At 54.8% G+C, this 25,377-nt stretch overlaps 1 protein-coding gene across 1 annotated transcript in view; it reads left to right on the forward strand.

The window, feature by feature from the left end:
- The window catches only part of LOC122680622 (proto-oncogene tyrosine-protein kinase receptor Ret-like), a 53,950-nt gene that overhangs the window by 720 nt on the left and 27,853 nt on the right, over window positions 1-25,377 (forward strand). The window contains 3 exon segments of the mRNA XM_043882210.1: window positions 198-356; window positions 22,877-23,140; window positions 24,943-25,230. Coding sequence (XP_043738145.1) covers window positions 287-356; window positions 22,877-23,140; window positions 24,943-25,230 — 622 coding nt within the window. The 5' untranslated portion in view covers window positions 198-286.

A 25,377-nucleotide genomic window follows, 5' to 3' on the forward strand; every position in this document is an offset into this window, starting at 1 on the left:
CGCCCCCCCGCCACCCCGCCCCCCGCCCCACACGGCCCTCACTGCCCCGCCCTGCCCCTGCTCTCGCCTCGTGCGCAGCCCGCGCCCTCCCCGCCTCAGTCATGTGCTCCGAGCCCCGAGCACAGCTGCGGAGAGTGCCCTGGAGCCCGCGCCCTGACGCTCGGTGCCCGCAGTGTTCACTGTGTCCTCTGCTCCAGGACGGGCGGTGCTGAGCGCCGCACCCCGCTGCTGAGCCCCCCAGCCCAAGGAAGCGGCCCTCTCGCCGCAGCCGCAGCATCCATCGGCGATGGCGAAGGCGACGGCCAGCGCCGTGGGGCTGCGGTTGCTGCTTCTGCTGCTGCCCCTGCTCGGGGAAGGTGAGTTCTGTCGAGGACTGGTGCCCGCAGCGGCCGGGGTGAAGTTGGAGCCGCGCGGTGGAGTGGACGCGTTTGAAAATGCCTTTCTGTTCGCGGCGGGCAGCGGGCCAGGCAGTTACTGGCCACTTGGGCTCCACTGGGAGTGGGGTGGTGTGGCAGGCAGCGCGCCTCGGGCCCCAGGCTGGGTGGGTCTCGGCCGGAGCCGGACACGGGCCAGGCGCCTGTGCCCAGGGCCTGAGTCGCAGCCACGCTCGCCTGCCTGGTTGCGCCTCGGGCCACAGCAGCGTCTCGGGGGAAACCAAGCGGATCTTGTTGGCGTTTCGGTGCAGGTAGGGGAGGACGGGTAAGGTAGCCCTAAAAAGCCTGCCACTGGGGCAGGAGGAGTTGTGTTTCTGTAAACGATTGCTCCATTTTGGTTTCCTTGTCACACTCCACGTCAGTGCGTTTCTCCTCCAGCTCTGATATCCTCTCTCAGGTGAGAGCGGAGGGGATCTGATCTTTTTAAAACGGTTGCTTTTCCTTGTGAGTTTTTGCCACCCTACTTCTTAAAAATCCCCCAAGCCTGTGGTTTTTAGGGAGGCTGCCCTCGAGGGCCCGCTCAGGCTGGCCCAGCGCCACCGGCCCTGGCTCCAGTCCCACCCGCTTCTTTAGAGTCCCCTGTTGCTGCCCCGCAGGGGTACCTGAAGGTGCAGCCTTTGGCACCATTTGACAGTTCGGGGCCAACATGCACCAAGCGCTTTTACCATCCTGGAGTGGAGTAGGGCTGTGTGTTGTCAGCATCAGTGCTGGGAGGATTCGAAGTGGCTTTGCAGAGGCTGGTCACTGCCCCCACCTCCAAAACTCTCAACAGATGAATGAACCCCAAGGCTGTGGAATCTGCTCCTTACCCCCTGCCCCCCCGTGGCCACGAATTTTAGTTTCTCTCAAATTGTCCCTGATTTCTTTTTCTTAAATACTTATATGTATGTACTAAATTTCCCTCTGAGAGTAGCCCCCACCACCCTTCCCCACCTTTCCCTTCAGCCTTTGGGAATACAAGAGGCAGTGAGTGGTTCCCTGCTTCTGGCCCTGGGTCCTGCACAGACGGTGGGTTCACAGGCCTGCCCAAGGTTTCATTTGTATGACTGGATCCTAAACTCAAGAGTCAGATACTTACACTAGGATGGGCCCCCAGCCCATCACAGGAAAGGCAGGGGAGAAATCCTTCCCATGCCCCGGGGAAGAATGGGGGAAGCATTGGGAGTCTGGGGTCAGGGTGCTGTGAGGCGGAAACAGACAGAAGAAGGATGAAGACTCCGCAGAAGTAAACACAGACAAGGCCTTCAGAAGATCTCTTGTAACTCTGCGTTGCAACTTTGTAGTAATGGGCGGGTGATCAGGTGAGAGGCCGAAGCCAGGGTGGACTTGGTGGCCTCAGAACCTAGAAGAGGACTTCCCATGCCTCTCCTGTGCTTAGCCAAGGTGTCCAGCTGAGGCTAGGAGGACTGGACTGGGAGCGGGGCTGCTAGCATGGACCTGTGACACTTGGTAGGAATGCAAGTGGCTTTTTCACAGCCTGGACTTAAGGAGTTGGGTGGTGGGAGAAAGGCCCTCCAATCCAGGGAAAGCAGGTCTCCTGCCCCACCCACTCTTCCAACAGGATGAGTGAGAAACTGATTGACGACACTGAGAGTGGAGAGGTGGCCCCGCGGTACTCAGGAGGAGACAGCTGGGCGTTTGGAGAGGCCTGCGGGCACACTACTCAGAGTGGCAGTTCTGGAGCTCTCTCAGTGTGGCGCTCCAGACTGCCGCAAGTGAGCCAGGGCCACTGCTCCGGGACTCACCCAGGCTGGGAGTAGCCCGGCCTCAGGGCGGCCCCTTTGGATGCAGCCCTTCAGTGGCCGTGCCTCTTACCTGGGGTATGGGCTGGGTCTCTAGGGGATGAAAGCCCTCCCTGCTGGCCTAGACCTACCTCCCCCAGACTGGAAGCTCTCTTCTGTGCTGGATGACTGATGAGAGGCAGGGTAGGGAGGCAACCAGATGGAGCGGCAGTGGCCTGGACCCCAGTGTTGGGGAAGGAAAGCACTGCCTCAGAGCTGGCAGGGATGGGCTAGAGGGCTCAGGGGTGCTCAGACCAAGGTCATAGGACATCACCAGACCCCTAGTGTGTGCCCCTCTCCATGTGTACACACTCTCATTGTGTAAGAATTCACACGCCTTCAGAAAAAGGCGCCATCCCAGACACAGACTCCCAGAGTAGGGCAGTACTCCTCACCCACACTCTGGTATCTGTGTGAGGGCACACATGGGCACACACACACACTCTTGAATCCATGCTCACACACTCTCATGCTCACTCTTGGTGATCACCGAGACACCACTGCCCTTTCTCAAGGATATGTGATCATGAGGCCTGTGGACACACTCACACCCATGCTCGGCCCCTCACACTACACCCTTATCTGGGAAACCCAGCCCCCCTCCCTGCTACTCCCACACATTGTGACCCCCATGTGTATACACAGGGACACCTGCTCCTCCCTATTCACACCCAGGGGGCACAGCCTGTCCACCTGGGGCATCCTGGACCCATCTAGAAGTTGTTCTCAGAAGAGTGTGTGGCGTTTTACTGCTCCAGTGCAGGTACAGATGTCCCCGTGGATGGATGAAGAGACTGATTCCCAGCTTCCAGGGCTCTCCCTGAATGTCTCAGGCTGACTGCTCACCCAGCACCTTCTCCCTGCTCTTCCTCATGAGGCCTCGCACCTCCCATCTTCCTGGCCTGGCTTCTGGGTTCCCGTTTTGCTCAGTACCTCTGCCCACAAGGAGAGACCTGCCCCCTGTGCCTGCACGCCCCTGGGGCCTCTCACTCCCAGTACTGGCCATGACTTCCAGCCTGCTCTCCAGGCTGTGGGCCCTGCCCCTCTGCAGTTGGACCTGGGTGTGCCACTTTTGCTGGGACCAGCAGGTGCCAGCACAGCCCCTCAGCCAGGAAGACTGCTCTGCCGACCTCTTTGTTTCTCTTTCTGCCCCTTCCCTCTCTGGCCAGGGACGAGTGGTGGTGTGCTTCATCAGGCTCACCTGGGTCCCCCTAAGCCCTTCTGGCCTCTGAGAGCTGCCTGTGCTCCACACTGACTGTCCTGGGCCCTAGCAGAGTCCAGCCTTCTGAGGGAGCAAGGGGCTGGGTCAGCTGGTAGGCTCCTAAGAGTAGGGTCTGCAAGCAGAGAGCAAATGGGGAAGTTTATTGAGACCATTGCAAAATTGCCTTTATTCTGCAGAATTGCATTAAGGATGGCTAAGTAAATCACTGTTTCCTTGGTGGTGTGAAGAAAATGGGATTCTTTTACCTAATGGGGTGCTAATGGCCTTTTAGCCAGGGGAGGAGAAAACAAATGAAAAATTATGGGATCTGTTAACCTGAAGTATGGGGTGCCAAGCGGAAGTGGGGTGGGGGGGGCAGGAAACTGCTGCCTTGCCTGAGGGCTTCTCCCCCTGTGACCCAAAAGAGGTGCCCTCTGCCTATTGGTCTTAACTGGATAAGGTGATGCCAGCAACAGCCACCCCAGGGGGCCCACAGCATGCTGATCCTGTGCTCAGCACCGCCTGTCTGCTACTCACTGTATCCTCCTGAAACCCTGAGGGATGTGGCCTTGTATTCCCATTTCATAGGTAAGAAAACTGAGGCTCCCACAGCCCGTGTACCTGAGCCCGTGAAGAGGACTTCATGACTCTGTGGCCCTGGTCCTCTGGTTTTCAGCAAGCCCCTCCTCTGGGCCAGCGGTGGTGGGGACCTGCAACAGGGCTCAGGAGGAGTCCGGGGATGGGTGTGGGGAAGGTGGCCCTGAGTCTGCTCACCCACTGGTCACCCTCTGGTGGGGTGCTCCAGGGGCCCGAGGGACAGCCTGGCCTGGGTCTGGGACGGAAGTGTGCTGCCATGCTCCCCAACACCTGAGTCAGGAGCCCGCAGGACTCTGGCTGATTCTCAGATGGGACTGCTACTGTAGCTGATGTCTGGGAGTCCTACAGGTCCAGGAACTGCCTCCAGGTAGGATCCTGTCATAACTGGCCCCAGGGGAGGGAGCGTGCTAGTGGTGTAGGCTGAGAGTGTGACCCTTGTACCCGCCTCTGCCTGGGGACCTAGAACCTGACAGAAGCCACTGTGCTGAGGAGTGGGGGAGGGCAGGGGCTGGGCTTCAGGGCACATGGGTATGACTGTGTCTCCTTACCTGGACTCCAGGACATTCTGGGAGAAGAAAGTGCCCACTGGGCTCCCCAGGAAAGAGGCAGAGCCGGAGAAGTGCCCCCCAACAACGGTATTGCTTCCTTCTATCCTGAAGAAGTGGCTAGTCTCCACTCTGGAGACCCACCCCCTTCCTGTGGATGTGGGGGAGGACACTTCCTCATGTGGGGGTTGTGTTCAGGCTCCAGTCCCTCATCTTCTCCTCTTCATTTCTTTCTCTTCTTCCTCCTGATTTCTGCAATTGTTTTTTCTGAGAGAGTGACTTAATAGTAACAATAACAGTACTGGTGAGCAGCCCACATACACGCTCCGAGGGACCACCTGCTACCCAGGCAGCTTCTCCAGGACTAGGGGTGCACCCGGGGAGAATGCAGAAGGTGACTTTGACCTCAGAGCTGTCTCCATATAGGAGAAATGGGCAGTAAAGGAAGCGCCAAGCTGTCATTTATCTCAAATGTGTGTGTGTGATATCAAATGGAAGTGCATGGCAGAAGGCAGGCTGTGGGGCCGGGTGGAAGCAGGGATGGTGGGCTGCCAGGCAGGAAAGGGGCCCTTCTGGGCTTGGGCCACAGGGTGTGAAGGCAGTGGAGGACATCCCCCTCCCTCCCTCCCTCCCTCCTGCCTTCTCACTTGCTTCCCCTGGGTCTTCAAGGGCAGAGTGCTATGCTTTATGGGTGGGCATGCTTCAGCTCCTGGAAGACTGGGGGGTTGGTGTGACTCAGAGAGATCACCCAGGGCCATGACCTGGGTAGTCTCAGAGGGGCTTGAAGGGGTATGAAGACTCAGGCCTCCAGAGCCCACATGGCTTTCCCTCCCTACCCCAGAGCAGCGGACTGGCAGCGCAGGTCCCCCTCCCCGACCACCGTGTTCCCATGCTCAAGGGAGGCTGTGGCTCCCAAGACAGAGCTCCGCCATACCTGAGAGGACCTGAGGGTATTGTCCTCTTTGGGCTGAAGCCCTGGGAGCCCCTGTGGACGGGGCCCACTTCCTGCCTGGCTTCACCTCCCAATTCTCCCACCATCCGCCTTCCCAAGCTCTGGACCAGACGAGACCTGGGCTTCCATCAAGCTCTGGCCTCACAGCTGGGTAATTGTGGGAGCCCCTGGCACCTGTCCCTGAGGCTGGAGCCTGAAAGCCAGTGGCCCTATCAGCTGTCCACTGCAAGACCCTGGGCAAGGTAGGGTGGGGCGAGAGAGAGCAGGGAGGTAGAACTGATACCCCCTAGAAAGCATGGTTGTGGGTGTGATGACGCCAGCAGGAGCTTGGGGAAGGCAGATCAGGCACCACCTGGGCCCTCAAGGAGAGCAGGTGGCCAGCCCTGAGCAAACACCTCTGTTTGCTTTTGCCTGGTGAGCGGCTCCACAGAGTATAGCAGCCAAGGTACCACTGTAGAAAGGTCACCTGTGCACCTGGACAGGTGTGTGCCCACCTGTTGGTCCGGCCGATGCAGGCTCTCCATGACATCAAGGATACCTAGTGGGACTGGGGGCCTCTGTGGCAGGCAGGGATCAGTTCTGGGACCCACTCAGGGAAGACACCCCTGCCCCTGCAGACCCACGTCCTGGGGGCCCCAGCCCACTGCCCCCAGATTCAGGTACTGGGACTTTACTTTATCCCCATCTTAAGCCTTCACTCTTCTGACCTGGGAGCTACTGTCTGGGTTCCACAGGGCCCTGGGCTCCAGAGAAGTATCTAAGGGGCAGGGTGGCCGGGAGAGGGAGGCAGAGCTCCAAGCTGTGCCCTGATTACCAGCTCTGACTGCCCTGTGATTGAAGAAACAATTTGGCTTCTGAAACAGTCAGAACCTCTCTGGTGAGACAATGGACATCAGAACTGGTTCTAGTCCCCCATTCCTGCCTATGGGATTGCCAGAAAACTCCAGTGGTTCTTAGTCTTAGCAAAAGGGGGAAAGAAACCATGTAAGTTCCTAAGCTTTAATTAACAAAAAAAAAAAAAAAAGGAAAAGAAAAACTATAAGTTCCTAAGCTTTAACTAACAGCCTGGAAAATGCTTGGGAAGATATATGTTCTGTGTGCCAGAACCTGAGAGTGAGACAGGTGTGGGGGTGGGGGGCGATCTGGGGTGCACAGCGTGGTGGTGGGAGTCCGAGTGGAGGGAAAGAGTTTATGGAGTTTCTTTCTCAAGTTTTTCTACCCCTGAAACAGTCAAAGACACAGATACGGTGAAACAGGGAAAGACCCAGAAGCTGAGGGGCTGGTTCAGAGTGTGCTTTCTCCTTCCCTCCTCCCCTATCCTGCCTTTCCAGCATTGTCCATGGTGCATCTGATGCTCTTTTTTTTTCTTTCTGGGAAGGAGAAAGGATGGAATCAGCACTCCATTCCGCCACCTCTTGGCCATGACATGGGTGCAAGGTGACCGTGTACTCTGTGCTGTGAGCACATGCTTTGCCACTGGGTTGAGCCTCCTCATCAGATTGGCACCTGCAGGGGATCTTTACAGGAGATCACACATGTGACTCCACAGAGCCTTGAGAAGTCTCCCCTGGGACCCTCTTGAATCTTCTTCTGCAGCCTCCTATCCCCTGTACCTATGTGAGCAGGAAAGACTATGAACTTGGGGGTGACAGAAACCCCCAGTCTCAACGTCTCAACACTGTTCATTTGTCTCCTGCTCCCCGCCCCCTGCCCTTGGCAGCCACTCCACACCTGACTGTGTGCACAAGAGGGGCCCAGAGCTCTGAGGAGTCGGGTTTCTAGGGCCCTGGGCTCTTTGCCCATTTCCACAGGCTGGAATCCCATCACAGGGTCCTTTTCGCTGCAAGAGAAGCCAGTGTGCAGAGGAGAGCATGGTGGTTTGGTGGGATGCACACTGGGGCACCTGTGCAGGCTCCTGGGGTCCGCTCTGCACTTGTGCCCCTGCCTCTTCCAGGGTGGTCTCTCCTGCGGAGATGGGGGGAAGAACAGGGTGGTAAACAATTAAAATTCACTTCTTTTGAGGTATGAAATTCACATAACAAAATTAGAGTGAACAGTTGAGTGGGATTTAGTACATTCACAGCATTGCATATTCATCACCCCTGTGTAGTTCCAGAACATTATTGTTAACCCCCCAAAGAAAACCCCATACCCATTAGGCAGTGCGCCTAGTCCCCCCACACTAGCCCCTGGTAACTGCCACTCTGCACCTGTCTCTATGGGCTTGTCTATTTTGGATATTTAAAATAAATTGACCTTTCATTTGTATCAGGCTCCTTTTACTTGGTTGGAGGTATATCCGTGTTGTAGCATGTATTGGTATTTCATTCCTTTTTAAGGGTGAGTAATATTACATTGCATGTATTGGGTTGGCCAGGAAGTTTGTTTGGGTTTATGAACTTTAGGGCCAATGCAACATGTATCACATTTATTTATTCATTCATCTCTTGGTGGACATTTGGGTTGTTTACATCTTTTGACTTTTGTGAATAATGCTGCTGTGGATATTTTTGTGTGAGTATCTGTTTGAATCCCTGTTTTCAGTTCTCTTAGGTGTTTATTTTGGGGTAGAATTGCTGGGTCATGTGATAATTTCAACTTTTCTGAGGAACTGCCAAGCTCTTTTCTGAGGAACTGCCAAGCTATTTTCTGATAACAACTGAAACATTTTACAATTTTACCAGCTGTGTGTGAGAGTTCTAGTTTTACCACATCCTCACCAACACATGTTAGTTTCTGTTTATATTTTTAAATTGTATCAATCTTCTTGGATACAAGCAGTGTCCTCACCTATGGTTTTGATTTGCTTTTTCTTAATTATCAGTGATGCTGAGAGTCTTTTTACTTCCTTCTTGGCCATTTGTATCTTTTGGGGGGAAGCAACTATTTTGCCCCTGTTTCAATTGGGTGGACCTTCTTTTGTTGTTGAGTTTACTTTGCTTTATCAAATTTCCACCAGGTGTTGCCAAGAAGCAGCTTTTGGCCAGAGACATTTCAGTGTCTGAACCCCAGGTCCCTTTTGAAGAGGACATGGCTTCATTCAGTGTCCTTCTGTGGGGTTGAGTCATTGTGACCCCACTGGGACCCTAAGGATAGTCTCAGAAGACAGAGACCTTAAAGCCACATTGAGCTCAAATGTCCCAGAAGCAATGGTGTCCCTTCTTATAAGTGAGATGCCAGTGCCCAAGGATCATTCTGTAGAAGATCTGGGGCTGGGGAGGAAGATGCAAGGTTCTGGGGACCAGTGACCTACTCAGCCCACTTGACAAGGCAGGACTGAGCAATAGAAGAACCCAGGGCTGCCCTGTCTTCGGTTCAGTTCAGTTCAGTCGCTCAGTTGTGTCCGATTCTTTGCGACCTCATGAATCGCAGCACGCCAGGCCTCCCTGTCCATCACCAACTCCCGGAGTTTACTCAAATTCATGCCCATCGAGTCAGTGATGCCATCCAGACATCTCATCCTCTGTCGTCCCCTTCTCCTCCTGACCCCAATCCCTCCTAGCATCAGGGTCTTTTCCAACGAGTCAACTCTTCACCTCAATCCAGACTCTAAAAATAACCAGGCTGATCTGGCGTAAGTTGATTACCATGATTGCAGCTATGTGATGTCGTACTGCCAGTTCCTTGAAGCTGTTTTCCTGGGACAGCAGAATGTACCAAAGCAGTGTGCCACACCCCTCGCACCCAGAAGCTGCACGAGTGCTGGGACCCTGCTCAGGGTGGGAAGATCTTGACTGGGGGGTTATCAGGAAGCCTTTGTGGGCCCAAGGAGGTCTCATTCAGGAGTCAGGGAGGAGGCGGCTCCTTGCCAGGCTGTCCTGTGGATGCTTCTGGGACTTTGTATGCTTCCCTTTTTCTTCCTCTTCCCACACAGTATCTGGGAGATTTTTGCTCTTTATTCAGACTCCTGGTTATTTATTGCAGGTTGGCAAGTGCTTGGTTTGGAAATGAAGGGTAAGGCTGGAAAGGAGGAAGCAGGTTGGAGACATGGTCTTCCTGACCTTCCAGAGTCAATCAGCATCCTCTCTCCCTGCCTTCTGGGACCTTCCTGGTTTTCCAGAAGGTCCTGGCTGGGGGAGCTCTGAGCTCTGTGGTAGAACTGAGTGTAAGGGAGAACTAGTGTGTAAAGACACCACACCAGTATGAGGCAGAAACACACATCCTCCCAGCAGCCTGGGTCACCCTTGTACCAGAACTCGTCTGCTGGTGGTCAGCCCCTGCGTGATCCCTTCACAGCCCGAGGCTGGGGCCGCAGCCTGTGACCCAGCAGACACTGACCAGGACCCCAGTGCATTCCCTCTCGCCTGTCCCTCTGCCCTCCTCTTTCCTGGGACCGTCCTGCATCACTGCATCTGATTTGCCTCAGTGGCAGACCTGGGTCCAGTGTCCTCTCCTTGACTTTGTGATGAAGGTCAAAAGAGCACAGGGACCATACCCAGGTTAGACTGAACTCCTCCAAAGGGAAGAATTACCCTTGGCAATTTCCACGCCCCCACCCCCCGGCAAGACTCTCAAGGGAGGTGCCAAGAGACCCCGAGACTCCAAGGCTTCCTCCTTGGGAAGCTGCCCCTAGGATTCTGGACACTGGGCTGAATGAATTCAGTTAGTCTCACTCTAAGGGTCAGAATGTTAGTCTGATTTTATTTTTTCATTTGTTTTGTTCTTTGAATAAATGCTGCTGACGACAAGTTGTCTTTAATAAACCACAAGTTCTTTGCAAAAAAAAAAAAAAGAGAGGGAGAAAAGAGGAGAAGTGGCTCTGGCTCCCACCAGTAGGTGCTTGGTCCCAGCAGCCCTTCCAGGGAGGGTCCCTGTCCTTGTTCACAGCTGGGAACAGATGCAGAGAGGCTGAGCACTGAGTGGGCCATGCAGGAAGACAGAGAAGGAGCGTGGCCTGGGCCTGGCTCTGCACTTGTCTCTCTGCTTTCACGAGTCACACTGAAATCTCTCCTTTGTATCTAGACTCACTTCTGAAGGTGAAATGTGTGTGTGTACGTGCATGCATGTGCACGTGTGCACGCACACATGCTCAGTTGTATCCTACTCTTTGCAACCACATGGACTCTAGCCCTCCAGGCTCCTCTGTCCATGGGATTCTCCAGGCAAGAATACTGGCGTGGGTTGCCATTTCCTCCTCCAGGGGATCTTCCCAACCCAGGTATCGAATAGTAGGATCTAACAGCAGCAAAGAAAAGGACCCCTCAAGGCTCAGTCCTGTGTCCAGGGGGCATGGGCACATCAGGCCCCCAGCATCCCCAGGTACCTGCACACTCAGCAGCCTTGACCATGTCTGTCCCTGTTGGACAGCGCTGGCTGAGCAAACTCCCCCCTGTTCACGCCTTCCTGGGCCTTTGCTCTGTTTCACTGAGATATGAAAGAGCAAATTTCCACGAGGAGACTTTTAAGGGCACCTGCATTTTTGAGGAGACTGAAGAAGACTATGGAGGATTATTTAGGTTGCATTTTCCACCTGGTCAGCAAGCAGGTGGATGGGTGGCCTGGAGTCCCAGGTCATGGTGCCCTGGCTTTTCCACATGTGTGTGCACAGCCGTCACCGAGCAGAGGAGCCTGGTGGCCATGTATACCTAAGAGTAGAACCCTTAAGTCCTGGCTCACTCACTCTGTACAGCCTTGGGCAAGGTAGCCTCTCTCTGCCTTGGTTTCCTTGCTCTAAGACAGGAACCAGAAGTTGTCCTTACCTCTGGCAGTTGTCATGTCCATTAGTAGGGTGATGCACGTGAAGCATTTGGAATAGAGCCTCTCGGGAAGAATGCATTGGCTTGCCAAAAAGTTCGTTTGGGTTTTTCTGTAATATCATGCATTAAAAACTCAAACGACCTTTTTGGCGAACCCAATAAAGAAGTCTCACTCTTGCTGAGTTAAATCCAACTCTTTGCAATGCCATAGACTGTAGCCCATCAGACTCCTCTGTCCATGGGATTCTCCAGGCAAGAATACTGGAGTAGGTTGCCATTTCCTCCTCCAGGGGATCTTCCCGAGCCAAGGATCGAACCTGTGTCTCCTGCATCACAGGCAGATTCTTTACCTGATGAACCTTCGGGGAAGCCCTTGCTGGTTAATGGTAAACCTGGGCTGGGCGAGACCGGTGCTGGGGGGAGGGGCAGAAAGGGGCAGGACCATGGCTGTTCAAGGAGGTCCAATGAGGTGACACATTTGTTGAGATCTGAGTCATAGTGCCCTGCTGGGTGAGAGGGGGACAGTTGCTGGGCAGCAGCACCAGAGTCAAAGCCTGGGATGTCCTGGCCAGTCGCCAGGGCTGACCTGACCAGGCCGGGGCTGATACACCTGCCGTTGGCTGGGGTTACAAAGCACAGGAACCCCAGAGCCAAGGGAGCCTGGTGACCTGCAGAACAGTCATCATCAGGCCACTTGGGTGGCCAGTCTTTTTCCAGTCAGGCTTTGCCCTGGGTAAAGAAATTAATTGTAATCTAATTCGCAGTTTCCTTTGCATAGAAGCTGGAAGGAACTGCTAGTGAGGCTGGTGAGTAACTCAGCGGCAGCTGGGAAATCACATTTGGGCATGAGTGTCCATCATCTGAGCGAAGCTGTTGCAGCTGGTCCGGGTGGGTGGGGATGTGGGTGGTGGCCACGGGTGCCTGCTAGGTGCAGCCTGGCCCTCAGGCCTCTGGGAACAGAAGGTTGGGGCCTGGGCACAAGGGAGGAATTTGGGCTGCTGGCTCCATGCAGCTGGGCTGCAGATCTCATCTGCACACCTCACTACCCCAAACTTCAGCCACACCCTGACCCCTTCCTGCCCATCAGCAGAGGACTACATAGATGGCATGGCAGAGGAGGGGGTTGTCAGGAGACCTAGGCCTGGTTGCAGTTCCATTCTGAGAGCAAGAAGTGAATTCTCTTCCTCAGAATTGGGAAACAGACGGGGAGACTGAGGTCTACAGTAAGAGCTCGGGTAAGGTGGGCAAGTCAGAGCTTTTCACGTGTGGAGGAATGTACCTGTACGTACAGGTCTGTGGTGCCTCTGAGGCAAGGCCTGGCCCTCGGGTTTCTCCTCCTCTCTCCAGGCCACCAGCCACCCTGTCCAGGCAGGGCCCACGCAGACAGGTGTGTGGGGAGACACAGTACCCCTGCATGTGATTGCCTGCCCTGCCCACCGTGGACCACACGATGAGGCTCAGTCTGAAGGGATGATGGAGGGAAGGCCTGCAGAGCTGGGCTATGTGTGAAGTCCCTGACCAGACAGGCAGGCAGGTGCCTGGGCTCTGCACTAGACAGAATCCTCAGGAGCGTGGAGAGCCCCAGGCATCCAGGGTGTGCCAGGGTGGCTGCTCACTCCTCCTTGTGTGCCAGGCCTCTGTGCCAGCTGGCCTTTGTTGTGTGCCCAGTCCGGGCCAGGAAGGCGACTCAGCCTTGTGGCCACAGTGGCACACAGGCTGTCCACTGAGGGCTGCTGGCAGCATTTGGGAAGAGGGAATTTAAGACTGGAATTGAGGCTGCTCTCATGGTGATTAGTGTCCTCACTGGGCACCAAGTAAAGTAGCTAGCCCTGGCTTGTATTCACCACCCATGTATGCACTTAGCTGTTCAGCTTTGGGTACACCTGCACAGGCCAGAGTTTTCTTGATGATTTTGTAGAGAGGCTTCAGTTCCCAGCATGAGGACTGGGGCAAGCTGTCATATTCCCTGCAAGGAGGCACTGGCTTGTGACATCTAAGCTGAGCCCAGGACCCGTGAACAGAGGTGGCTGGCTCTCAAAGGGCCACCCAGGCCTTCCCTTCTCGCCTGCTCTGTGCCAGGCATCAGGCAAGGTTCTGGGAATGCAGCAGTGAACAGGACAGGCCCGGGCTGGCTTTGTGGGTCTTTCCAGTCCAGCTTTCTTCCCACATCTTATGTGGGTCAAACCTGGCAAAGCTGCTTCATTTGGAAGCCTCTGGATGCCTAGCAGAGTGATGATGGTGGCGATGGTTGGAGGGTGGAGTGATGGTGGGTGGTGATGGTGTAGGCATGGTCAGCAGTAGTGGTGAAGCTGGTGGGTGAAGGTGTGAGGTGATGGTTGTGGGGAGGGTGGTGATGGTGTCAGTAGTGGTTAGGGTGTGGGGATGATAATATAGTGGGGGCCTGGAGTTCAGGTGAAGTTAGTGATGGTGGTGGTGATGCTGTGTAGGTGAGGGGGGTGAAGGTGATGGTGCTTGTGGGGAGAGTGGTGATCATGGTAGTGGTAATGGTGTAGCTGGGGGTGGTGATTGTGGTTGGGTAATGGTGGTGATGGTGGTGATGGTTTTATGGCCACACACAGGAGGTACTGAGCATACCATCAGCCCCATTTATGGCCAAAGTGGGGCTGGCCTGCAGGGCCCTCTCTGCGCTCATAGGCACTGGTTCTCCTGACCTGTGCTTTTTTCCTAAAAAGCCAAAATTACATTACAATCCCTTGCAAAACCAGCCTCCATCTGGGACAAAAAATGGAGATCGTGGGGTGTGTGGAGCATCCTACAGGGTGACCCTGCCTGAGAGTGCACATGTGTGTGTGTGCATGTGTGTGTCATTCTGCCTAATGTCTCCCAGTTGGCAGTGTTCCTCAGTTACCAGGCCATCATTTCCTGAGCCGTGGTCAGTGATTTTGTTCTTAGGTGTCCTCAGGGTTTCTTTGCTCAATGCCAACTCTGGCCTCACCCAGGCAGGTCGTGCACTAGAGGGTGCTGTGTGCCCCACGTGAGCCTCATGGGGCGGGGAGGGGCATCCGTGAGGCTCCATTGCACTCATCCTGCCACTGGCCACCCACCTGTGGCTCCCTGTGCCTATCAGACCAAGCCAGGGGGTCTTGACCAAGGTGATATCACCCATCTCTCTGATACCCTGCCCCCTCTCCTATCCCAAAGTCTCACTGTTTTCCAAATGTGCCCAGCTGTTAACCTCCCGCCCACCTTCCCCCCGCCACTCTGTGCTTAAAACCATTTATGTATTAGTTTGTTCCTTCCTGGATTCATTTGTTGTTTCACTCACTAGTTTGTTGTTTCAGACAGATTGTGACATGATCTGACTGACCCTGGCTGCTCTGGGGCAAGTGGCCTATGGGGTCAAGAGTGGTCTCAAGGAGGGACTTCCCTGGTGGTCCAGTGACTAAGACTCTGTGCTCCCAAAGCAGGGGGCCTGGCTTCAGTCCTGGTCCAGGAACTTAAATCTTGCATGCCACAACTAAGATCCAGTACAGCCAAAAAAAAAAAAAGAGTGGGCTCAGGGAGGCTAGGTGGTCCTCTAAGCTGAACTGAGATGAGGGAGAGGATGGAGCGAGTTGGTACGGATGTCTCTGGTACTTGGGTGGAGGTCAGGGCTGGTGAACGTGGCATTCCTTGGCCCAGAGGCAGCCATTCGAGCTGTGGGACTGGCTGCCATTTGCTGAAGGATGCTCTGGAGAGAACACCTAGAAGATAAGCTGAGACGGAGGAAACCCACATGGGGGTGAGCAGGCTGGCTCATCAGAATGAAATAGGAAAGCACCAAACACAGGAGGTCCTGAAGCAACCAGAGAGAAGAGAGAACCAAGAAGGGAATCATCAGAACGAGTACAGAGCTCTCAGAAGCAGGACAGCAGAATCACGCTTTTGAAGGACAGAATAACTGTCCTGTAGAAGTCTCAGGGCTTCCCAAGTGGGCTTCCCAGTTGGCACAGTTGATAAAGGGTCTGCTTGCCAATGCAGGAGATGCAGATTCAATCCCTGGGTCGGGAAAATCCCCTGGAGGAGAAAATGGCAACTCCCTCCAGATATTCTTGCCTGGAAAATTCCATGGACAGAGGAGCCTGGCAGGCTACAGTCCATGGGGTCACAAAAGAGTTGGACATGACTGAACACTCACACACACAGAATTCTCTGCCCAGCAGAAGTGCCTTTCAAGAATAAGGTAAAAGTGTTTTAAAAAGAGGGGCAAGGGAAACAAAGACCCAGATTCATGTTTCTGTGAGTGTATGAGGTGGAAGGGGCGTGTGGGAGGGGCAGCACTGTTGCTAAACGTCCAGTTAAGTTGGCCACAGGTTCATGAGTGTCTGTTGCAGAACACTATTTTGACATAAATGTTCTGCAAAATATACTGCTTGTACATGTCAAATATTCAACTAGAATAAAGAGAAAATGTGAACAGGATATGAGAAGAGGGGCATGGGGTGGACGAGGAGAGGATAATGGTGCCAAAAGTTGCTGTCTGGGCGGTGGGGCTAGGGGGACCCTCCACAGGGACAGCTGGCCCTCAGGGAGAGGGGCAGTCCCTGGGGAGGAGTCCATGAGGTCTGCTTCCTGTTCCTGCAGAAGTGATGGCATTAGGAAACCACCGTCTGTTAAGGAGATTGTGCTGGGCCATAATAAAACTGTCATCTGCAGGATCTGGTGCTCGTCACAGGCAGGAGCAGGGCTGCCCGGTGAGTGGATTCTGCGGGAAGGTACTGCCTTGCACACACATGTGGGCACTATTGTCACCCCACTCAGTTCTTAGATCAGACCATCTTGCCATGTGTTTTTTTCTTGAGAGCCCCAAATTCTGGCTTTTACATTGCAGTCCTAGGACATTGGTTGTCTGGGGCCTTGTGTGGGATGACCACGGTGACTGCCACTCACTCTAGTCAAGGGTGCCCAGTTAGGAAGCACCTGCCTGGATCTGGGTTGGTATGGTCAGACTGGCAGCACATCCTCGGTCGAGGGTAGCAAGGAGGTCAAAGGAACCTCAGGGGAGTTGTGCATGGCCTCTCATGGCCAGGGCTGACCAGGGGGCACTGGTGAGGTGAGCCTGCAGTTAGGGCTGGGTAGGCTTGGTATGTCTCACTAAATGAGCAAGAAGATGGGGGAGGTGGGGGTGGGTCTGCAACAGTGTGAGAGAATGTGCATGTGACATGCTAAGTGTAAGAGAGATGTGTGTATCAGTCTGGGTCCAATCCAGAGACACCCACACAGCGACTGGACCAGAGGAGGTTAACATAAGAGTTGATCGGCAGTGATGAGTGTAAGAGAGCTGTGGGCCACCCTGAGGCAGAGGGCAGGAGCTTGGGGAAGGGGCTCCCTCCCCAGAGTGGGGTCACAGCTCATTGCATATTGAGAAGTTGGCTGGGTTGCAGGGGCCAGGACTGGTCTGCAGCCTCGGGGGCCAGTGGGAGGTGACCCTCCAGTACACGGGGGAGCTGAGGCTGGTGCACAAAGGCTGGTGATGGGTGCATCTGGGGGCTATGGGAGGTGATCGCAGGGCAAGGGCGTGGGCTACGTTGGCGCCAAGGGGCTGCGTGCATTTGGCATGGACTGAGGCAGAGCATGCAGGATGTCCCCACAATGTGCTGCAGAAGAGAGGGATGACAACCAGAAACCCTCGTCCACCTGCGTGGTTCTCCACCGCACAGGAGGGCACTCACAGCTTCTGTGTGGGTCTGAGAATGTGTACGAGTATGACCAGTGTTCATGTGTGAGTGTTCACACAGGGCTGAGCTTGTGGACAGTTGAATGAGTGAAAGTGAAGTAGAGACTTGGGCCTGCTTCTCTCTGCATACAAATGTGAGTAAATGACACATCCAGCCAGGTGTGGAGCATTGAAGACTGCCTTTCCAGGATACAAAAAGGCTGGTGACTGCGTGTGCCGAATGAGACCATCCATGCCTGGTGGCTCTGCTTGTAAAGATGCTGGAGGAGGCCCTCCTTGGAACAGGACAGCCCGCTGTCCCCACTGAGTGTTAGTTGCACATCTTCTCCTGCAGGGGTGGGGCAGGGTGGGAGCATATGGGGCCTTGGGCCCACATGCCTGTCTCTGTTTCCATCTGCTGCATACCTGTGCCTACACATTCATGCATATACACACACAGGCCATGAAGGGGGCCTGGGGTCTCTGCAAATGCGAGCAGCAACCAGGACCTTTGGCAGGTATGTCATGAGCAGTGTGGGACCCATCCCCACTCCTGTGAGAGCAAAGCCCAGCTCCTCACCCTCTGGTGTGATGCCAGGGCAACTTGAGGGGCCAGAACCCCACGTGGTGCTGGCAACATCTGTCGAGGCAGAAACGTGGGACTAGGTGTTGGGGGAGGACCCTGTCACCCAGCAGCATTCGGGGTGGAAGGTGTGGGTGGGGCAGGTTTTACAAGTCCTGCTGTGTCGACCTGCCCCAAGTTCCAGGGGAGACTCTCATCAGAGGTTGGTCAAAAAGCCCTTCCTGGCAAAACGGTGCCAGCAGGGAGGGGTGGTCAGCTGGCAAGGCCTGGGGCTTCCTGGTGGGGCCAGCATCTGCCTTGCTCCTGAGTCCCATCGCCGCTTTGTTAGTCATCGTCCAAACCCCAAGATGCCCACCCTCCAGCTGTTTGACCATGGGAAGTCTTCTCACCTCCCAGCCTCCGTGTTCTTACCTATTTAATGGGGCAGTGAAGAGGTTTGCCCAGTGATTATAAATCGGAAGTGTGAACTTCATACCGCATGTACCTGTGCAAATGTGAGGCCTATACCAGCTCCTCCTCTCCCCAGCCTGCCCTTCTCTTGTTCACAGTCAGAGAAAGTGAGGCCCAGAGGAGGCTAGAACTTTACAGAGGCTGCACAGCCCCAGGAAACTGGACACCTCTGATGGCCCTTTCCGGGCTCTTCTCCTTCACCCTCTGGGGTTGGCCCCATCATCTGTAGGGCCCACCATAGAATGCAGATTGTTCTAGAATTATGAATTATTTTAGGACAATGACAGGAGAGCATTAAACCAAGTATGGGGAACTGTGGTCTCCCCAGGCTACACCCCCCTGAGGCCAGCCCTGCACCCACACCCTCGTTCCCTACCTTGGACCATGTGTTTTTCCATCTAAACGTGTCTGTGACAAGGAGGAGCATTAAGGCGGCCATGCCCTGAGTAGGGACCACCTGGGAAGCATTTTAAGTGCATTTAAGACTGTTTCTGCTCACAATCATCGCCCAACCCACAAATCACTTTTGGCAGCAACAGACCAGGCCCCACATGGATCCTGTAGGACCTGGCTCGGAGATGAGAGCAGGCAGTGCTCTCATCCTGCACGTGAAGTCTGTGTGGTGGTGGCTGGACCAGCTCGGAGGTGGGGGCTCCCTGGAGCTCAAGGCACCTCCCAGCCCCTGGACCATTGAATGTACATGTGCTCAAGGGGGCCCCAGGGGAGGAGCCCTATTCTGGATCTGCTCCTCACTACCTGGTAGGTGGAGTGAGCATCTCGCCCCCGCTTAGAAGACCGATCTGCAAGCCCTACCCCCCATGGGTGGCTCCCAGGGCTGCCAGTTCTTGCACAGCTGACCAAGGCCACAGGGATTATATCCTGAGAGAATAAGAAGGCAAAAGTCGTGATATTCTGCTGATGTGGGTGCAGGCGTCCCACACCATCCTTGACAGTACTCCGGAGACCAGAATGCAGACCTCACTTCTCCACGGAGAGCTCTGGCACACCAAGGAGAGCTGGTGGCCAGGCAGGCTGGCAGACACAGGCTGCCCTTGGCTTTGTGCCATCTGGGGGACCCACCCACACCCACCCTGGGCTTCCCCCCTCCCCACCAACTGAGTCTCCTGCAGCTCTGGGGTTGGGGCCCTGAAGGCAGCATCTCAGATCGCTAGTGGTTGGCGCTCACCTTTCTGCCAGGATGAGAAGGAGGCTGGCAGCACAGAGCCCCCTTCCCATCCAGCATGGTGTCACAAGCCTGGACTGCCACTAGGTCACCACCCTGTCAAGCCACTGGGAAATCTCTCATTCTCTTTGTGGCCAGAAAGTCAACCTTCCCGAAAGATGGTGCACCCTCCGGGGCTGCTTTCTACTGCAGGCCAGCGTCCCTGACTTGCGGTCACCGCTCAGGACTTGGGGTGGGGGTGGAGGGTGGGCACTGTAACCGTGGGTTCTGGACCATGTGACATGGGGTTGAGCAGGCCGGTGAGGGCTATGCTGCTGGAAAGACAGCCCTCCAAATCCCAATCCCCTGGCTGGCTGCACATGTGCCCTCGAGCATACAAACAACTTTCTTTCTGTCCTGCCCAGGTGTCTGTTTGCAAAGCAGTGATCCCATCAGCATCTCCATCTGGGGCTGCGAAGAAAATGCAGGGTCACCATGTGCCACGGGGCCTGGCCTCGTGCTGTGTGAGTCCACCTGGCCGTGCTCACCCCACTCTGCACCTTTGAGAGGCGGGGTGGGTGAATGCGGTGGGCCAGGTCCTCTGGAGAAGGTGGCAGTGGAGGGAAAAGCAAGCCACTCCTCTTGCTGTCCGCAGGGCTGTGAGCATCAGCTTCTGCGCTCCTTCCCCAGCCCCCCACAGCCCACCCCAGGCCTCCCCCTAGACTCTTTGACTTGCAACCTTCATGGAGTGTTGGAGGGAAAGGAAGCTGGGCTGCTGCTTATGAATCAGGCACTTGTTTTGGGGCAGCAGGGCTGTGCCTGGTGTTGACCCCCACTTTGAATCTGCCTTCCCAGACCTGGCCTTACTGGGGCAGGACAGGGGGCCACCGTGGGCTCGGAGCCCTTCTGATTTCTGTGAGGAGTGCAGACCCAGGTTTATTACTCTGCCAGGCAGTGAAGTGGGGCTTCAGTGCACTACAGGTGGGGAGCAGCTGCCCCTTCCCTCTCGTTGGCTGAGGAAACACCACAGGGACCCTCCTGCCTTTGTCACAAGAGCACTATGAGCAGTGCTGTAGGGTCCTCTTTGGGACCCCGAACTGTGTACTTCTCAGGAAGCGTGAGCCAGTGGAGTGCATCCTAGCTGTGCAGGAGGATCTGTCAGCTGTGGCCTGTCACTCTGCCCAGCTTGCAAAAGGCCTGCTCCGAGCTAGTGCCATTGGCTGCCTTTTCACAGAAGCATCAAGGCCAGTCTTGAGGCCATTTGGGGCTGACACAGTTCTCTGAGCTGCCAGCCATCCCTGCTAGGGTTGGCTACTAAATCCCGAAGAAATGAACACTCTGAGTGTATCTGAAAGGCAGCCCATGTCCTCGTGGCCAGTTGGGAGGCTGTGGGACAGGAGGGTGGCATCCAGCCATGTGTGGGTGGCTCCTGTCGTGGTCTCTACCAGTGAGACCCCCGGCAAGGGAAGTCAGGTCTCAGTGCTCCCTCCCCAGAGTTCCCCAGAGTGACTTCTTCCTAGGGCTCCTGGAGCTGCCACCCCCTTGGATGGCAGGCAGCATGATGCTCTGGGTGGATCCCTTCCCCCAAGAGGTGGCAGGGCAGGAAGGCCACACGCAGAGCCTGACTTGGGCACAGGGCCAGCTCCTTGGAGTTCAGCTGCCCTTCCCAGTACCTCACCTGCAGAGATCCAGTGATTCTGGGTCCCACTCCAGGGACAGCACTCCTAGGGAGCAGTTTTCCGAAGGTCTAATAAGTCAGCTCTGTACCTGCAGCCCCCTCCTTCCATCTCTGTCTTTAGTGCCGGGTGTGCAGTAGCCTTTGACTACTGGCCAGAGCATCTCTCCCCTCCATCCTCTCCGCCTTACTTACCTTTGTCCTTAGCCCCATTTGTCTTTTCCCTCCTTCCCTCTCTCTCCCTCTGTTTCTCTTCCTGTTCCCTCCCTCTCCTGCTGGCTCCGTGGTCCAGCCTGTTTGGCAGGGCGGCACCCACACTGGGTGGGTGGGACCCAATCAATGCACACTTCAAGTTGGCATTCCCAGCCGGGTTGCCTTTGAAGTCATCCTTGGGAAGCCTGGCACAGTGCTGGCAACCTTCCAGTTTTCTTCTGTTTCACCACTTTGGGATCCAAAAGGTCTTCACCAGTTCTCCTCACCTGACTCCAGTTGGCTCTTGATTGTTTCCCACACACTAGTGTGTCTTCAAGGACCCAGGCAGCCCCAGGGTGTCTTCCACTGGTGTGGAGTGGACCAACCACTCATCTTGGTGGCTGCAAGAGAAGCAGAATGTAGGTGGAAACAAATTGATTGAAAAGAGCAATCGCTTACACACAAGTACAATGTTTCTCATGTTTGCTTTGTGTGTTAGTATTTTTTATGCTTTGTAGAGAATATTGGCAGGTTTTCAGTTTTTTTTTAAAGCATCACCTGCCCATTTATCCATCTTTTTAAAACTTCTTACTATTTAAAAATAACTGTTTATGATGCACAATGTTGAACATACACCAAGTCAAGAGAGTAGTAGGATGAGTGCCCCATTGGTTCACCCAGCGTGGCCATGGTCAGCATCCCTCTTCCTCATGGCATTTACAGCTCTACCCATAGCCTCTCAGTGATAAATTTAGGCCACAATTACATACATTGAAATGCACAAATCTTGGCTGTATGTTGTTGACAAATGGATGTCCCTGTGTGACCCACACCCCATCAAGATATGAAACATGTATGTTTCCCAGAATATGCCCCCTGCTTTTCCAGTCTATTACCTCCCCTACCCCCAGCTGGTACCCAGTTTGATTTCTGTCACCTAAAATCAGTCTGGAACGGTGCCATGTGATTCTTTTGTGCTGCTTCTTCCACTTGGCAGGATGTCTATGAGATGTGTCCAGGCTGTCATGTGTATCAATAGTTTGTGCCCCATCCTAACTGCATAGGGTTCCATGGTGTGATGGACTGAGGTTTGTTATCTGATAACCTGCTGGAACACATCTGGGTTCTTCCCAGTTCTTGGCTCTGTGAATAACCCCAGCATTTGTGAACAAGTCACTTGACGGACATATGTTTTCATTTTTCTCAGATAAATGGAGTGGAATTTTTCGGTACTATGGTAGGAGCATGTTTGACTTTAGATGAAGATTTTGTTACTTACAGGGGCTTCCCAGGTGGAACTAGTGGTAAAGAACCCACCTGCCAATGCAGGAGGTGTAAGTGATGCAGGTTCAATCCTTGAGTCGGTAAGATCTCTTAGAGGAGGGCCTGGCAACCCACTCCAGTATTCTTGTCTGGAGGATTCCAAGGACAGAGGAGACTGGAGGGCTATAGTGCATAGGGTTACAAAGAGTTGGACACGACTGAAGTGACTTAGCATGCACGAATGTTGTTACTTATAAAGTGCTCTAGTTCATCTTTGGGGACCCCTGCCTGCTCTGCTTGTCTGGCAGCGTCTTGTACACTTCAAAACTCTGGCTCCAGGTGATTTGCTCAGAAGCTTGGGTGAAAGCCGAGTGGTTTACGTGCTTATCTATCTCAGGTAATCGAGGATGATATTGCAACTGTTTATGCTTCCTCACTTCCTCCTTTTTCTGTTTTAAAGCAGTGTATTTGCAGCTAGTGTTTAGCTATACAGATAACTGTGTGTTGATGTTCTTAGGAATACAGATGAGAAAGACCTAAGTTTTCTTTTTTGGCCCACAAGGAAGCTATTACTAAAATGTGAAGTTAGGCCGCTGGGAAAGGTGATCTGCCTGGGAGGGCTGCTGGGCTCTGCACCGTGGTCGTCCCTCAGTCCCTCCTTCCCTCACGTGTTTCCCTGCCTCCCACAGCCCCGCTGGGACTCTACTTCTCCAGGGACGCTTACTGGGAGAAGCTATACGTGGACCAGCCGGCCGGCACGCCCCTGCTCTATGTCCATGCCCTGCAGGACGTGCCAGAGGAGATGCCCAGCTTCCGCCTGGGCCAGCACCTCTACAGCGCCTACCACACGCGGCTGCACGAGAACGACTGGGTCCGCATCCAGGAGGACACGGGGCTTCTCTACCTTAACCAGAGCCTGGACCACAGCTCCTGGGAGAAGCTCAACATCCGCAGTAAGGGGGCGGCCCTGACCCCACCCCCACATGCCTCATTACCCACCCTGCCCCGCCCTCACCTGGTCCTTCCTTAGAGCCCATCACACAGCTCCTACGACTCCTGCTGTGTAAGAGTGGAGCAAGTGAGATGGGGCTGGCCTGTCCTCTTTGTCCAGCCCGTGAGGGAGCCAGGATGAGCTTGAGGACCACTGATGACCCTCAGGCCTCCTGAGGCTGTTGATTTTGGAGAACTTATGTGGAGGACTTGAGGGGCTCTCTCCATGCTGGCTCCAAATGTCTTCCAGTTGGATTAACAGAGATGTGGGGTTGTGAGAGAAGAGTTAAGAAAGGCTAGAGACATCCCAAGATCTTGATTTAGTGGATGATCTGGAACTTGGTGGAGAAGCAGCTGTTTGCACGGAAAGCCCACCTTACCATCAGCAGCAGGCTGCTCTTGGCACCTGGTGAGGACTGGGGCCTGGTGCCGGGGAGGAAAGTGGAGCAGGAGGAAGGCCTGGACGGCTTCTCAGAGCAGGGGTCCAAGCTGGAGTGAAGGCCACGTGTGACCCTGGTACTGGGAGGAGGTTGTTTGTGGAGCAGAGTTCTGCCTTGTGGCACCAAATGGTGATCACAACCCCACCTCTTGCTCTATAGACATGGCCTCCCTGGACCCTCACGCCAGCTCTGAGCTCCTGTGAGTGCTGAGAGGCAGACACTCTGCTGTGAACAGTACTGCCAGAGTGAAATTTGCCAAGGGTCTGAGTTTCATAGGAGGCCTGTTCTGTTTGTAATTGGAGAGCAGCCTCATGCACCTGCCAGCTCTAGTCAGGAGAGAAATCACAGTAATTAGAACAGAGAAAGTTTATACGGAGAATTATTAACCACAGCAGGGGACTGGAGCAACAGAGGACAGGCTAATAAGAAGCAGAGAACTGATGAATATGGGAGGAGTAGATGTAGCGGGGGGACACTTACCTAGAGCTAAGATAGAAGGCCCAGGAAGAGCCCCCGCCCCAGCTGAGATCCAGATGGGTTGGACGGGGGTTGCTATGGTGCCTCCATGATGGAATTTGCCAGAAATCCCCTCTCTAGGTGCTGGGGAAGTCTGTGTCTCTGCAGGGGTGGCATGGAATTCCCTGGGGGTCCCGTGGTTAGGACTCTGAGCTTTCATTGTTGAGGTCTTGGGTTCAGTCCCTGGTCAGGGAACTAAGATCCCACAAGCAGCAACACTGGCAAAAATAGAATAGAATAAGTGTTTTATTTATTTTTAATTGAGGGATAATTACAGTATTGTGTTGGCTTCTGCCATACATCACAATGAATCAGCCATAGGTATACATATGTCCCCTCCCTCTTGAACCTCTCTCCCCCCTCCCACCCAATTCCACCCCTGTAGTGTTTTTAAAAGTGAGAAAAGAAAGAAAGTGGTTGGGGTAGTGGGTGAGGGAGGGAGGGGAGGTCACCTGAGGTGCCAAGAGCCTGCCTTGGGGAAGCACTCCATCTTAGACCCAGGGTTCAGCGCACCTCTCTGAGGAAGGGTATTTGAACTGAGACTTGGAATAATCAGAGAGATGGACCTGTGAGGCACCCCCCAGGACGAGGGAGCAGAGCCATAGGGCCCTGAGGCTGCCAGATCCCAAGTCCAGGGCCATAGGGGGCAAGCAGGAGGTAGGGGGCAGGGCGGGGTTCCCAGCAGAGCCCTGCTAGCCTTGGTGAGGACTAGGCTTTGCGCCAGCCCCGAGCTCCTGCCCTCTCCCCATTCAGGTCCCAGCTGGGCGGGTGTGGCTGACACCCTGGCGGGGCCTGACTTGTCTCTGCAGACGGCGGCTTCCCGCTGCTTACCATCTACCTGCGGGTCTTCCTGTCACCCACATCCCTTCGTGAGGGCGAGTGCCAGTGGCCAGGCTGTGCCCGAGTGTACTTCTCCATCATCAACGCCTCCTTCCCGGCTTGTGGTGCCCTCAAGCCCCGGGAGCTCTGCTTCCCCGAGTCAGGCCTGTCCTTCCGCATCCGGGAGAACAGGCCCCCTGGCACCTTCCACCAGTTCCGCCTGCTGCCCGTGCAGTTCCTCTGCCCCAACGTCAGCGTGGCCTACAGGCTCCTGGGAGGTGAGTGCCAGGCGCATGGAGCCTTCCTCGATGCCTGCCGAGTGCCAGGCATGGCCCTGCGGTTCCTCTACATGAGCCGTCCAAGTTGACTACACCACCCCACCATCCATTCATTCAGAGGCCCACGTGTATCTCATGTATGCTGGC

This window comes from Cervus elaphus, chromosome 22 (assembly GCF_910594005.1).
Source record: "Cervus elaphus chromosome 22, mCerEla1.1, whole genome shotgun sequence".
NCBI classification, from domain to species: Eukaryota; Metazoa; Chordata; class Mammalia; order Artiodactyla; family Cervidae; genus Cervus; species Cervus elaphus.